Source organism: Lepidochelys kempii, chromosome 10 (assembly GCF_965140265.1).
Source record: "Lepidochelys kempii isolate rLepKem1 chromosome 10, rLepKem1.hap2, whole genome shotgun sequence".
NCBI lineage: Eukaryota > Metazoa > Chordata > Testudines > Cheloniidae > Lepidochelys > Lepidochelys kempii.
The window spans coordinates 31,100,816-31,117,158 of record NC_133265.1 but is presented as its reverse complement, the minus strand read 5'-3'; the positions used below and the strand labels follow the sequence as shown (position 1 = coordinate 31,117,158).

Here is a 16,343-nt window from a genome sequence, read left to right as displayed (position 1 = left end):
ATAACACTTCCTTATTCACTTTCTCCACACCAGTCATGATTTTATAGACCTCTATCACATCCCCTCTTCAGTATCTTTTCCAAGATGAACAGCCCCAGTCTTTTTAATCTCTCTTCATACGGAAGCTGTTCCATGGCTCTAATGATTGTTTATTGCCCTTCTCTGTGCCTTTTCCAGTTCTAAGACCTCGTTTCTGAGATGGGGGGGACGAGAACTGCACACAGTATTCAAGCTGTGGGTGGCTGTATATAGCGGCATTATGATAGGAAAGGGACAGATAAAACAAACTAATGGCTCCTAACAGTGTTCGCTATTTTGCTTGCCACTGCACATTGTGCAGATGACGTTTTCAGAGAACTATCCACAGTGACTCCTCAATCTTTCTTGAGTGATGACAGCTAATTTAGACCCCATCATTTTGTATGGATAGTTGGGATTATGTTTTCCAATGTGAATTACTTTTCATGTAACAGGACTGAATTTCATCTATTTTGTTGCATCCCTTTGTAATTCTTCAGTCTGTTTTGGACTTAACTGTCTTGAGTAATTTTGTGTCATCTGCAAACTTTGCAACCTCACTGTTTACCCCTTTTTCTAGATCACTTATGAATATGTTGAATCGCACAGGCCTCAGTACAGCTCCTCCCTTCCCCCCCACCCCCCCGCCAAAGCTATTTATTTCTCTCCACTGTGAAAACTGTCCTTTTATTCCTACCCTTTGTCTCCTGTCTTTTAACAAGTTACTGATTAAGGAGAGGATCTTCCTCCTTATTCCATTACTACCCACTTTGCTTAAGAGTCCAAGTATACAATATCAACTTGATCACACTTGTCCATGTGCTTTTTGCCCCCTCAAAGAATTCTAATAGGTTGGTGAACCATGAATTCCCTTTACAAAAGCTGTGTAGATTCTGCCAACATATTGTGTTCATCTGCATGTCTGATAATTCTGTTTTTTGTTTTTTTACTATCGTTTCAACCAATTTGCCTGGTACTGAAGTCAGGCTTACTGGCCTGTAATTGCAAGGATCGCCTCTGGAACCTTTTCAAAAAATTGGTGTAACATGAGTTATCTGCCACTCATCTGGGACAGAGGCTGATTTAAATGATAAGTTACATACCGCAGTCAGTAGTTCTCCAGTGTCTTATTTGAATTCCTTCAGAACTCTTGGGTGAATACCATCTGGGCCTGGTGCCTTATTACTGTTTAAGTTATCAATTTGTTCCAAAACCTCCTCTACCGACCCCTCAAATGAGACATTTCCTTAGATTTGTCACCTAAATAGAATGGCTCAGGGGTGGGAATCTCCCTCAATATCCTCTGCAGAGTAGACTGATGCAAAGAATTAATTTAGCTGCTCCACAATGGCCTTGTCTTCCTTGCATGCTCCTTTAGCACCTCAATAGACCGGGACCCCCCTGACTGCTGGGCAGGCTTCCTGCTTCTGAAGTACTTAAAATAATTTTGCTGTTAGTGTGTGTCTTTTGCTAGTTGCTCTTCAAATTCTTTTTTTGATCTGCCTAATTATACTTTTACACCTGACTTGTGACTGTTTGTTTGTTTCTTTCTATTTTCCTCAGAAGAATTTTACTTCCAATTTTTAAAAGATGACCTTTTGTCTCGAACCACCTCTTTTTTTACTCTGTTTAGCAATGGCAGCATTTTTTTGGTCTTGTTGCTCTTTTTTTTTATTATTATTATTTGGGGTATACATATAACTTGAGCCTCTATTAGGGTGTGTTTAAAAAGTTTCCCTGCAGCTTGCTGGGATTTCACTTTTGTGAACATTCCTTTTAATATCCAATTAACTAGCTGCCTCAGTTTTCTGAAGTTCCCCCCCTTTTTTTTTTTTTTTTTTTTTTTAACTTTAATGCTTCTGTGGTGGGTTTGTATTTCCCCACAGCAATATTACATTTAATTACATTATGATCTATTAATCCACTATTAATGAGTGGTTCAGCTATATTCACCAGCTGGAGAAGGTGATTTTGAAATCCTGAAGAAATTGACAAACCAGAACTCCATATGTCAGGTTGAACAAGATCTTTACAGCCAGTCCCTTCTCAGTGCTGTTGGCTCATCTTTTTATTTCTCTGCCTCGCAAACAAACAAGCAAACCTCCCACAACCAATATTTAATGATCAATAATGCCTATGACACTGCTGCTTGCTCTGTATGCAAATCCTTCTGGCCTGTGAAAACAACACAAATGTGCTGCTCCTCTCCTCCATTGCTGGGGCTTAAGAAGTTGTTTCCGAGCTGTGGTTTATAGTTTGACTTACTGGACAGCACTGGGTTTCCTCAGGAGGAGATGGACCTGGAGAACACTACACAAGACCTTACAAAATTCCCACATAAGCACTTGCCTCACAGGTAGGGAAGGACTGATTGGATGTTCTTTCTCGCTTTATGTCCCACTTCCTTTCTTGTCTAGCTATCATATAATTTCTATTGTAAGAGCCTCTTGTATTTTTATGAGAATGCACCTTATGGCACTGAAGAAATATGAAAAAATAATAGTAATATCTGCAAAGGGGCAAGTGGGAAGAATCCTCAATTGTTATTTGTCTTACCTTTCTCAGAAGCCGGGGCAAGGTCAATAAAACTTCGACATTTTTCACCTTTAAAAGAAAAGGATTTATTTTAAGAGACAGAAGTTGATTTGGTTTTGCTTTGTCTTCTCTCGCTTCCAACGATGGGTACTGCAGTCACTCCCCCTTCAGGTGCTAACAGACCATGCACCGAGAGCTGGCTATTAATCTGCCAATCTTTCCCATCCACCATGCTCTGCTCCCACATGGTCTGACCCTCCAGCCTGTCTATATGGGGTTTCCTCACCCATATGAGCTCCCACATTCCCTTCCTCTCTTGGGAGTTGAGAACATGATTATGGAGAAGCAATTTACCTTTTGACTGCCAGGGTCCAGTTCTCCCCTCCTGCCCCACATGCTGCTGACAGACGGGGCACAGTCTGTGATGCATCTGTTCAGGATCTGTAAGGTCTTCTGTTGTACCCCTGCTGCAATGGCCACTATGCAATGCACTGCAGGGGCACAGAATCACTGGTCACAGACCTGCCCTGGCATCTGGTGCTCCAACCAGGGTGGTGCAGAGCCTCCCTGTGGCAGGGGGTATTCCAAGGAAGGTGGAGGGGTGTTTTACACCTGTCCTGTGGTCCCTTTGCACCAGCCTAGCTCTCTGTCTGCCTTAGTTACTCAACCCCTTCTGCTCAGAGCAAGCCTCCCAGAAGTAGTGACTGGAGGATCCTGGTCAATCCTAGCACACACCTCCGCTAATGCCAGTGAAGCAGAATTGGTGATAACAATGATGGGGCATTTTTTGCAGAAAAAGCCCATGTAAAAAAAGGCCAATGATGCATGAAATTGACCTAGCAACAAAAGTCATTTTCCCCTTTTCACTGTACCTGGAAACACTCAAATGTGCTGGTAAGGGAGCATCAGTAAACCATTGGAAATGGTGAAAGAGGAGAAACTGGAAGATACAATGAGGACCTTGCCTGCTCTGCTCTACCTGTCGTACAGCCAGCATACACCAGGATCCTAGCTACACTGCCACCTTCCTACCCGATTCCTTTCTGCTGAGGGCTCTGCTTAGTATCTTACAGACAGTCACAGACCCAGAGTCGTCCTTGCACTGGCACCAGCATAGAAACCTACGTGAGGCTGCAGGGCTCAACATGGCTCCTGAGGTCAGCCCTAGAGTCTGCCCAACTTTGTGCCTCAAAGGGAGCTAGTAGCAGCAGCATGAGCAGTACTGGGGGGTAGTGCCTAGCAGCCCAGTCAGAGAAGGATTGGACCCCATTCTGCACACACAGAGTTTACCGTCTGAGTCTAAGAAAAGAATGGCCGGTAGGTTCAGACACACAGGCAGAGGAGGACAAGGGAGCAGCGAGACGCCAACTATGATCACAGTGACAAGCAGCAGTCACAATACACAAGTAGCCTGGCCTAGCCCTTGTTTTGTAGCCCTCATAGCAGAGGAGCTTTAAAGAGGGATTTGAAGGAGCAGTGAGGTGGCTTTGTAAACAGGGAGCTCAACCCAGGCCTTTGGGGGTGGCATGATGGAAGAAAACTGGACTAAGGAGCACTCAAGAGTGGCTTCCTTTGCAGAGTGGAGCTGAGGGTCGACAGCTCGACCACATTTAAGAGATGATAGGTGGGTGGGATAGGTCAAGAAAGATATATTTGGAAGAAAAAAAAAGTAGTTTGTTTTTGAGGCAGTGGAGAAGGCGGAAGCCAGTGGAGGGATGTGCGGAGAGCAGGGATGTGGTTGGAGTGAGGAGGCTGAAAAATGAACTTTGCAGTAGCCTTTTGGATGGAGGTAAGTGGGCCAAGATTACATTAGTCCAGACTACGGAACAGGATGTTGCAGTAGTCACACCATGACATGAAGAGGGCCTTGGTGAAAGTTCTAGCTGTGCAGATGGAGAGGAAAGGCTGGGTCTCAGAGATGTTGGGCAGGAAGATTTAGACATGACCTGAGTTGATTGGTCTAGAACAGGTGTGGGCAAACTACAGCTGCAGGCCGCATCCGGCCCATCAGATCTTTTAATCCAGCCCTCGAGCTCCTGCTGGGGCGCAGGGTCAGGGGCTTGCCCCGCTCCATGCATGCTGTGGCTCCGCACAACTCCCGGAAGCAGTAGCAAGTCCCACCTCCAGCTCCTACCCGTAGAGGCAGCCAGGGGGCTCTGCACACTGCCCCTGCCCCAAGCGCTGGCTCTGCAGCTCCCATTAGCTGGGAACCGTGGCCAATGGGAGCTGCAGATGGGGCAGCGCACAGAGCCGCCTGGCTGGCGCTGCACCTCCACACAGGAGCCGGATGGGGGACATGCTGCTGCTTCCGGGAGCTGCTTGAGGTAAGTGCCACCTGGAGCCTGCACCTCTAACCCCCTCCCAACACTGTGCCCCAGCCCTGACCCCCCTCCCACCCTTCAAACCCCTCAATCCCGGTCCGGAGCACCCTCCTGCACCCCAAACCCCTCATCCCCAGCTCCACCCCAGAGCCCGCACCCCCAATTGGAGCCCTCACCCCCCCACAGCCCAACCCCCTGCCCCAGCCCAGAGCCCCCTCACACACCCTGAATCCCTAATTTCTGGCCCCACCATGGAACCCGCACACCCCAACCCCCTGCCTCAGCCCAGAGTTCCCTCCCACACTGCAAACCCCTCTGCTCCACCCCCTGCCAATAGCCCCCTCCTGCACCTCTAAACCCCATCCCTGGCCCCACCCCAGAGCCCACACCCACAGCCAGAGCCCTCACCCCCTCCCACACCTCAACACCCAATTTCGTGAGCATTCATGGCCCACCATACAATTTCCATATCCAGATGTGGCTCTCGGGCCAAAAAGTTTGCCAACCCCTGGTCTAGAAAGAGGGCTGAGTTGAAGATGACACCCTGATTATGGGCCTGAGTGGCAGAGAGGATGGTGAAGTTGTCCAGGCAGAGTGAGAAAGGAGAAGGATGGGAGACGTTTAAGAGCTCAGTTTTGACCAGTTTGAGTTTAAGCTGACAGCTGGACATCCATGAGGAGATGTCAGAGAGAGAGGCCAAGATTTGGTTTAGAGAGAAGGAGACAGGTACAGAGAAGAGGTGGATCTACGAGTCAATGTAAAGATGGTAGCTGAAGCTTTGTTTTTGAATGAGATCACCAAGCTGTAAAAGGAAAGGGGTGTGCAGAGGATATGGATCCTCATGAGACCTGCATAGAAAGTTGAAGTGAGGAGGAGGAGAAATTAGGGTGACCATATTTCCCAAAGGGAAAATAGGACAGTGTCCATATGGGGCTGGTCCAAGCTTCCCCCCACCTCCCCGTAGGGCTGGCCCCAGCAGCTTACCCCCAAGGTGCCCCCCAAGACTGTCACTGGTCACTCGAACCCTGCCGGCCCCCTGCTTGAGGCTGTCTCTGGTCACTGGAACACTGCCTGCCTCCCTACACACTGGAACTCTTCCTCCCCTGCCTCCAGCCCAACCTCCCCCTTGCACAGGGCTGGCATCTCCACTCACCCCCTACACGTTTCTTCGCACTGCACCTCACTTTTTTGACAAAAATGCCCTCTTTTGCCAAAAAAGTCGGGAAGGGTACTGGCCAACATGGGACCTATGGTCACCCTAAGAGGAATCCTCCAGATGACATGCTGAAGGAGCAGCTGAAGAGGTAGGAGGAAAACCAGGGGAGGAAGCGGTCATAAAAGCCAAGAAAGGTCAAGATTTCAAGAAAGAGAGCGTGGTCCATGAGATCAAAGGCAGCTAACCGTTGAGGAGGAGGAGGATGGAGCACTGGTCTTGAGACATGGTAAGGAAGAGGTTGTTCAAGTTGTTGGCAAAAGCCATTTTAAAAGTAAAAGTGAAACTATGCAACTCTGTCACTCTAACTTATCCAAACATGAGAAAACTCTATAGTAAAAAGAGGGAAAAAAAGGGAAAATCAAAACTCTTACAGACCACTCATTCAAACCCCTAGACATTTCTCATTCTGTTGCATTAGTAGCAAAAACAGACCAAGGAAAAAGGGGGAGAAGGAGGGAAAAAATGCACTCACGCTTCCCCTCCTCTTTTCTAGTACAAAAGTGGGGAGGGGTGAGTGGAAAAGTGTCTTAAAATGTACGTTCTCCCACTTTTTTTGTTGTTTGCCGTCTTTTCCAGTGGAGAAAAAAGGGTGAGGGGAGTGAAAACCTGAGACAAGATTGGAATTTTGCAATAAATTTTAAACAAAAAAGTCAAAAATATGAAAAAGGTGTTTCATAATTTTTCATTTAAAATGTTTTTGACAAATAATTTTTATGAACAAATATTTTATCTGAAAAAAATATTATTGATGAAAAAAACTTTTCTTTGAAAAAATGTCAAACAGCTCCATACAGGTCATTTTGCTAGGCAAAGGAATAGTTATCAAAGTTGCATAGATGCTCGAGGTGGAAATGCCACGTTGGGTCACAGAGCCCATCTCCCAGAGGCCAGAGGACTGCTTCCAGAACAGAAATTTGAACAGAAAAAGTCATTCCAGCAAACCATAAGAACGGCTATAATGGGTCAGACCAAAGGTCCATCTAAGCCCCGTATCCAGTCTTCCAACAGTGGCCAATGCCACGTGCCCCAGAGGGAATGAAGAGAACAGGTAATCATCAAGTGATCCATCCTGTCGCCCATTCCCAGCTTCTGCTCATCAGAGGCTAGTGTGACAAAGTCAGGGTATGTCTACACTACGAAATTAGGTCGAATTTATAGAAGTCGGTTTTGTAGAAAGCGGTTTTATACAGTTGAGCGTGTGTGTCTCCACACAAGTGCTCTAAGTGCATGTAGTCGGAGGAGTGTGTCCACAGTACCGAGGCTCAGTCTGGATGGCTGCAAGAGGGTCCTGATATTGGGTTCCGGGAAGTGGGCAGGCACAAGAAAGGAAGTGGGTGCAAATGGGGACAGTCGCCAGCTGGGCGTATGCCCTGGGGGCCAGGAGAGGGACACCCGCAGAGCTGGTGGAGGGAATAACAGGGAGAGGAGGGAGGGACACCGTGGCCGATGGCAGAGCCGCGGCAGAGCGGGCAGCCCTTACCATGGAGGGCTTAGCCTTCTTGGCGGGGCCTTTGCCCTTCTTATTCCCCTGGCCCCTCCTGCCAGCTGGGAGAGGGGCTCCTCTAGAGTTGGAGGGGACAAGGGGCATGGCAGCAACGGAGTCCGCCCCTGTGTTTGCTGCTGCCAGTGCCCTAGCAGGGCTGATGACAGGTGGTCCGGCAGCAGCAGTTGAGATGGGGACCACAGAGGGGGACGGGAGAAAAGGCGAAGGAGGTGTGGCAGGGTCAACCTGAGGGGCCCCCACCCACCTCATTCCCCGCCATGGTCAATGGGGACGGGAATGAACCGGGTGGGGGGGGGCGAAGGGAAGGGTCTAGGCAGCAGGCGGAAGAGGAAGGTGCCAAGAGGGGGGGGAGGGCATGGGGGCACCTCTCAAAACAGGGAAGGAGGGGGCTATCACTGACACAAGGTGAGACTACCGGCTCCTCCAGCTGCACTGGGGAAAAGGGAAGGACTATATCATCATTGGGGGGGCAGTGAACAGTAAGTTCAACAGAAAGGGGCTCAAGAGCATGGGGGGGGGCCACCTCCACCCTGCCTCCCTTAGCTGTTCATACATTGGATTTCTACAACATTTCTGAAGGCAAAGCCTGAGCCCCACTACCACCCCGGTTACAAAAGCAGGCTGCTGCCACTGCAATTTTGCTAGTGTCTCTCACAAAGAGCCACTGCCACTGGATCAGGGATTCTGCCTGTCACACTCATTTATTGCTGTAAATGAAAACAGATTCCACATTTGCTACTTCAGCTACAGGAAAAGGCTTGTTGTTTCTGGAAGGGAAGCTTATCTCAGGGCTGGGAGATGGGTGTTTGACCTTTCTTCTTTAGGCAGCCACAGAGATAAGATGATTTCACTCCTCTGAAGCACCCACCCACCAAACCAATTAACTGCCTCTTTGAATGTGATGTACCCTGAGGGGACCAATAGTATGGCTAGTAAGTGATCCCGAGATGGCATGCCTGTCCTAGCTAATAGAGAAGAGTCCATTGCAGCCTAACATTACATAATTAACGTACAGACAGCTGAAAGGTACCGAGTGAAGGTTTTGAGTCATTTTCTTTCCATTTTAACTACTCTAGTAAAAACACTGAGACCAAAAATGCAATACTAATAGAAGAAAACAGCAAAATGCTGCAGAGACCCCAAAAATTACTGTGGGGTTTAACAACGATAATTAATTAGCTACACAAGCCATAGTAAAATGTTAACACTTTCAGTGTCCTAGGATTCTGAGTAGAATGCAAAGTATCAGAATGACAGCTGTTCTAGAATAACAAGCTACTATTATACTGCTATTGCTCTGATTTCTTATATTTACTTCCTATAATTCTAAAACCATCCTGAATAAGAAAAAGAGAAAAAACAAGATTAAAGAATTATGAAGAAAGGAAAACATGGTAAAATAATTGTTGATGAAACACAGACAAGGGATACTTGGAAAACAAAAAAACATATAAATCAGCCAGGGTGAGTAACAGGGATCTTTAGTATTAAGTGGACCAGATAACCAGGAGGATAAATTTAAAAAGAAAAATGTAAATGATAGTAATTTAAGAACATTGTACTAGATGTCCAAAGAGCCATAATCACAAAAGAAAGGTAAATCAGTTTTTAAAAAATCCTACTTTAGAGGGGAAGGTAAAGCAGCAAATGAGAAAATTAAAATATAACAAATAGAAAAGAAAGATGCTGATAACTTCTAATTTATATTAATTGTTAATAAATGCAGACATTTGATAAGGGATGCTAAACGTATAGTGGAAAAAAAAATCCATGCTTGGTCAACGTAAGAACACAAAGGAATTTTTTAAAAATTATCAGGAACGAGGAATCTTAGCAATAGTGTACATCCATTACTAGACTGAGATGGTAAAATTGTAATGCTTGTCCAAACTTTTTCACTAGAGATCTTTTTTTTAAACTAATAATGTTTCCCCCCCCCTTTTTTTAAATGAAACAGAAATCTTTACAAGAAATTTTCACTGAAATTTTGCAGGGTTTTATTAAACATTGGTTTTAAAACCTGGAAAATGGAAAATTTAGTTTTAAAGTTTCAAAAACTAACAAGTGTTTGGTTTTCAGTTTTGTGATGAAAGCACAAAAAGTTCAGTGAACATTTTAAACAAAAATTTAAAAAAATTGAAATTTTTGCAGGAAATAAATACAATTCCCAACTAGATCTATAAAGCTGTTAATACAGATGCAGAAAAGAAAAATGTTCAATAAATAGTTCCATCCTGTATTTGGAAAGAATTTGGATGAAGTATTCACATCATACAATGATGAAATATTTCCATTACAACAGTATCTAAGGAGGATGTTAAACAGCAGCTACTGAAATTAAACATTTTAAAATTTGCAGCTTTTGATATATTGCAGCCAAGAGACTTAAAAGAATTGGCCGAGGGACTCCATGGATTGTTAATGTTTAATAAAACTTGTTATAGGGGAGAAGTTCTAGTGGACTGGAAGAAAAAAAGATTAGTGTAGCTGTCGTAGCACACATAGTGGCAGTGGAGGCACATCTGATATGGACTGAGTACATACCCACCAAGTTTAGGCAGATTTGTACTTGGCACATGTCAGGTTTCCCTCCCCACTCTGAACTTTGGGGTACAGATGTGGGGACCCGCATGAAAGACCCCCTACGCTTATTTTTACCAGCTTAGGTTAAAACTTCCCCAAGGCACAAATCCCTTGTCCTTGGATGGACTGTATGCCGCCATCACCAAGTGAGTTAGACAAAGTGTCAAGGTTCCTCCCCCACTCTGAACTCTAGGGTACAGATGTGGGGACCTGCATGAAAACCTCCTAAGCCTACTTTTACCTTTTACCTTTTACTGCTTAGGTTAAAACTTCCCCAAGGTACAAATTAATTTTATCCTTTGTCCTTGGAATATCCACTGCCATCACCAAACTCTAACTGGGTTTACTGGGAAACGCAGTTTGGACACGTCTTTTCCCCCAAAATCCTCCCAACCCTTGCACCCCACTTCCTGGGAAAGGTTTGGTAAAAATCCTCACCAATTTGCATAGGTGACCACAGACCCAAAACCTTGGATCTGAGAACAATGAAAAAGCTTTCAGTTTTCTTACAAGAAGACTTTTAATAGAAATAGAAGTAAATAGAAATAAAGGAATCATTTCTGTAAAATCAGGATGGTAGATACCTTACGGGGTAATTAGATTCAAAACATAGAGAATCCCTCTAGGCAAAACCTTAAGTTACAAAAAAGACACACAGACAGAAATAGTCATTCTATTCAGCACAATTCTTTTCTCAGCCATTTAAAGAAATCATAATCTAACACATACCTAGCTAGATTACTTACTAAAAGTTCTAAGACTCCATTCCTGGTCTATCCCTGGCAAAAGCAGCGTACTGACAGACCACAGACACAGACCCTTTGTTTCTCTCCCTCCTCTCAGCTTTTGAAAGTATCTTGTCTCCTCGTTGGTCATTTTGGTCAGGTGCCAGCGAGGTTACCTTTAGCTTCTTAACCCTTTACAGGTGAGAGGATTTTTCCTCTGGCCAGGAGGGATTTTAAAGGGGTTTCCCTTCCCTTTATATTTATGACACAAAGATTTAGGGAAAGAACCACTTGGAGTTCCTATTCCCCCAAAATATCCCCCCAAACCCCTACACCCCCTTTCTTCTGGAGGCTTGAGAATAATATTCTCACCAATTGGTACAGGTGAGCACAGCCCAAACCCTTGGGTCTTTAGGACACAGAAAATCAATCAGGTTCTTAAAAGAAGAATTTTATTAAAAAACGTAAAAGAATCACCTCTGTAAAATTAAGATGGAAGGTAATTTTACAGGGAAAAATAAAAAGATTTAAGACACAGAGAATTCCCCTCTAGGCTTAGTTTCAAAGTTACAAAAACAGGAATAAACCTCCCTCCAGCATAGGGAAAATGCACAAGCTAAAGCAAAAGATAATCTGACGCCTTTCCGAACTTTACTTACTATTTTAGTAATTCTGGATGCTTTTTCAGGCAGGTTCTTCAGAGATGGTTTTTTTTTCTGCCCCTGGTCTCTCCCTCTCTCTCTCTCTCTCTAACTGAGAGAACACACAAACAAAGAGCACAAACAAAGCCTTTCCCCCCCCCCCCGAGATTTGAAAGTATCTTCCTTTCCCATTGGTCCTTGAGGTCAGGTGCCAACTAGGTTATTTGAGCTTCTTAACCCCTTACAGGTAACCTCTGGCCAGGAGGGATTTTATATTACTGCATACATAAAGGTTGTTACCCTTCCCTTTATGTTTATGACACGCCCCCCCAAATCACAGATAGTGGTGGACAGCCTGTTCCACACTGGCTGTGATTTCTTTCCAGATTTTTAGGAGAAAACGGCGTTAATGAGACACATGCAACTTCAGATATACTACTGATTATATAAAAACTAACAATATTTTCCACATTTTAAGGACAATTTTAACCAGTTTATTTTGGGAAACTTTTACCGGAGAGCGCATTAGCCACCTTATTAGAAGCTTCTGAAATGTGTTGTATTTTCAAATCAAAATTTTGGAGAGCTAAACTTCACTGAAGAAGTTTTTTGTTATTTTTTTTTTTTGACAATATGAAGCCACTTCAGTGCAGCATGGTCGATTTGCAGGTGGAAATGCCGTCTCCAAATGTATGGGCGTAGCTTTTCCAGAGGGTACACAATGGCATAACGTTCCCTTTTGTTGATTGACCAGTGGCTTTCCCTCTCAGACAGTTTTTTGCTGAGAAACATGACAGGATGGAACTCTTGATCTAGTCCTTCCAAATGCTTGGATGCATTTGTGGTTACTAGGAAAGGTTTGTCAAAGTTTCGAGCCCTTAGCACAGGGTCAGACATGAGTGTCGCTTTAAGCTGGTTAAACGCCTTTTGACACTTTTTAGTCCACTGAATTGCATTTGGCTGTTTCTTTTTGGTTAGGTCTGTTAGTGGGGCAGCGATTTGGCTGTAGTACGGTACATATCGCCTGTAATATCTGGCCAAGTCTAAGAAGGCTTGGACCTGTTTTTTTCCACTTTGGGACAGGCCAGTTTTGGATAGCATTTACTTTGGCCTGAAGGGCGTTGATAGTTTCTTGACCCACCTGGTGTTCAAGGTAAGTTACTTTGTTTAGGCCTATTTGACACTTTTTAGCCTTAACAGTTAGTTCTGCCTCCCTTATGCGCTCAAAGACTTTTTGGAGATGCTCCAGGTGTTCTGCCCATGAGTCAGAAAAGATGGCAACGTCGTCAAGATAGGCGACTACATATTTTCCCAATTTCACTAGGAGACTATCTATAAGTTTTTCGAAGGTGGTGGGTGCATTTTGCAGCCCGAAAGGGAGAACATTAAATTCATACAGCCCTACATGGGTGATGAAGGAGGACCTTTCCGTGGCAGATTCATTTAGCGGTACTTGCCAGTACCCCTTGGTTAAGTTTAAGGTAGAGATGAACTGGGCATGTCCCAGTTTCTCCAATAGCTTATCTGTGCGTGGCATTGGATAGTTGTTTGGGCAAGTCACAGCATTTAGCTTACAGTAGTCCATGCAAAAGCGTATTTCCCCATCCAGTTTGGGAACTAGAACCACTGGAGATGCCCATGCACTGTTAGAGGGATGGATTACACCCATCTGTAACATGTCCTGGATTTCCTGTTCTATAGCAGTTTTGGCTTGAGGAGCCACCCAGTATGGTTGGGCTCTAATTGGGCAAGCATTACCTGTGTCAATGGAGTGGTATGCCCGTTTGATCTGGCCTGGGGTGGCTAAGAACACTGGTGCAAAGCTAGTGCACAGCTCCAGGATCTGCTGGCGCTGCATACGTCAGAGGGTCATTGAGAGGTTCACCTCTTCCACGCCACCGTCACTTTTTTCTTTGTAGTGGACACCTGCAGGCCACTTAGTGTCATATCCTTCCTGGGCTGTAAACTGACAAACCTTTAATTCTCTGGAATAAAAGGACTTTAGAGAATTAAGATGGTACACTTTAGGTTTGAGGTGGGAGATGCGAGAGTGAGCTGTAGCTCACGAAAGCTCATGCTCAAATAAATTGGTTAGTCTCTAAGGTGCCACAAGTACTCCTTTTCTTTTAGCAGCTTACAGGCGCTCTTGGACCATGAATGGCCCTTTCCATGATGCTTCCATCTTATGGACCTGGAGCGCCTTCAAGACCATGACCTGGTCCCCTACTTTAAAGGAATGCTCTTTGGCATGTTTATTATACCAGGCCTTTTGCTCTTTCTGAGCATCTTTTAGGTTTTCTTTAGCAAGGGCTAAAGAGGTTCGGAGCGCAGTTTGTAGGTTGGTTACAAAGTCCAGAATGTTTGTTCCTGGAGAAGGCGTAAAACCCTTCCATTGCTGCTTTACCAACTGTAGTGGCCCCTTAACCTCGCGGCCATACACAAGTTCAACCCTAAACTGGGATGTGGTACAGCCCTGAAGGCAAAGAGCAACTGCTGCAACACTAGGTCCCAATAACTGGAGTGCTCATTTACGAATTTACGTATCATGGCCCCCAAAGTTCCATTAAACTTCTCCACCATGCCATTTGTTTGATGGTGGTAAGGGGTGGCAACCAAGTGGTTTACCCCATGAGCTTCCCAAAGGCTTTTCATGGTCCCTGCCAGGAAATTAGTTTCTGAATCCGTAAGGATGTCGGAGGGCCAACCTACTCTGGCAAATATGTCTGTTAATGCCTGGCACACACTTTTAGCTCTGGGGTTACTTAGAGCTACTGCTTCTGGCCCTTGGGTGGCAAAATCCATGAAAGTCCGTATGTACTGCTTTCGTTTGGGTGTATTTTTTGGGAAAGGACCCAGAATATCCACAGCTACACACTGAAATGGAACCTCAATGATGGGGAGTGGCTGGAGAGGGTTTTTCCACTCTTTGGTACACCTCACAAGACCAGACATAGGTAGAAATGTCTTTGCCCATTTGCTCCCAGTGGAATGACCTCCCCAAATGGTCTTTGGTTCTGTTCACCCCGGCATGGCCACTATGATGATCGTGGGCTAAGCCCAAGAGCTTTACCCGGTACTTAGTTGGAACTACCAGCTGTCTCTGCAGATGCCAGTCCTCCTGGTGCCCACCAGAAAGAGTTTCCTTGTATAAAAGCCCCCTTTCTACAACAAACTGGGATCGATTAGAAGAGCTGAGAGGCGGTGGATTGCTCCGTGCCTCCGCCCAAGCTCTCTGGAAGCTTTCATCTGCTTCCTGTTCGGTCTGGAACTGTTCCCTTGATGCTGGAGACATCAGTTCCTCACGGGATGGTAGACCTGGGCTTGGTCCCTCGGGAAGTGATGCAGGGGATGGGGTTGCTTCCGGTGACTGTGAACCACTCTCCGCGGGTGCATTAGGTTGTGGTTCAGGCTCCGGTTGAGCCTCTTGCATAGGTGTATCTGCTGCTGCCAGTGCAGGCTCGTGGTGCCCTCTGGCATTGGAGTTGTAGACGGGGTTGCAAGCGCTGGACTCAGTGCTGGCAATGGTTCTGGTGCTGGTTGGTCTGCCAGTTCTGGTTCTGGAACTGACTCTGGCTGGGTCTCTGGGACTGGTTCAACTACTGCTGTTGCAGACGTTGGCAGGGGATCCGGTTATATCACCTCCATCTGGGTCTCTGGTAATACAGACTGGGCCCCAATGGAAGGCTCAGGAACAGGGATAGGTGTGATGGCTCACTTAGCTTGGCTGTGGGTGACCATTCCCACCCTCTTGGCTAGCTTCACATTGGTTGTCCAAGTCTTCCCGCAGCAGCATGGGAATGGGATAATCATCATAGACTGCAAAAGTCCACATTCCTGATCAGCCCTTGTACTGGACAGGCAACTTGGCTGTAGGCAAGTCAAAAGAGTTTGACTTGAAGGGTTGAATCGTCACTTGGACCTTTGGGTTGATTAAGTTGGGGTCCACTAAGGATTGGGGGATAGCTGACACCTGCGCTCCAGTGTCCCTCCACGCTGTAACCTTCTTCCCGCCCACACTCACAGTTTCCCTTCACTCTGAGGGTATCTGGGAGGCATCTGGGCCTGAGGACCTTTGGTGTGACCCCGTTGCAATGAACTGTCATGTGTTGGGGTTCTTGGGACAGTTGGCCTTCACATGCCCCAGCTCATTACATTTAAAACATTGCCCAGCTGACTGGTCAGTGGGGCAAAGTGGGTTGCTGGAGAATGGTGTGGTGGGATGATAAGGTGTCTGGGGTTTTCCTTGGGGTGTAGGTGGGGCCTTGGGCTGCCCCCGGTGGTATTGTGTGGTCTTGGGGTGCCCCTTCTGCTATCCACCCAAACTGTGACCAGGGTTGTTCCTCTGCTACGTCCACCCATTTTGTTTAGATTTTCCCCTCCTCTTTGGCGGTTTGGGACTGTTCGTATTGATCAGCATAAGAAGCAAAACTTTCTGCCTAGTCCATTTTCTTATCCCATAACCACTGCTTTACATTATCACCGGTCATAGTCAGGAACTGCTCCTGTACAACCAAATCACACATTCCTTCAAAGCTAGTTACAGTCCTTCCTTTGACCCATTTATGGAACAGATCCTTCATCTGGTTTACATAAGCCACATTACTTAGTCCAGCCTCTCTTTTAAGGGCTCAAATTTTTACCCATAAATTTTAGGTGTAATTTGAAATTGTTTTAAAACCAAATCCTTAAATTTACTATAGTCAGAAGCATCTTCAATAGGCATCTTGTTGAATATGTCCAGAGCTCTTCCAGTCAATTTTGCTACCAGTGTGGTCATCTTGTGATCATCAGGAATTGCAT

General features: G+C 45.7%; 1 protein-coding gene across 11 annotated transcripts in view; it reads right to left on the bottom strand.

Annotated features, from left to right (window-relative positions):
• Positions 1 to 16,343, bottom strand: part of GSG1L (GSG1 like) — a 138,904-nt gene that overhangs the window by 98,542 nt on the left and 24,019 nt on the right. For 8 of the 11 annotated variants that reach the window (XM_073362641.1, XM_073362639.1, XM_073362640.1 and 5 more), the window contains exon 2: positions 2,575 to 2,622. The exons of 2 other annotated variants lie outside the window; for them this stretch is intronic. In XM_073362641.1, the coding sequence (XP_073218742.1) occupies positions 2,575 to 2,622 (48 nt within the window). Of the gene's footprint in view, positions 1 to 2,574; positions 2,623 to 2,907; positions 3,088 to 16,343 lie in introns of those variants that run through there. One more of the 11 variants, XM_073362637.1, reaches the window with a different exon arrangement.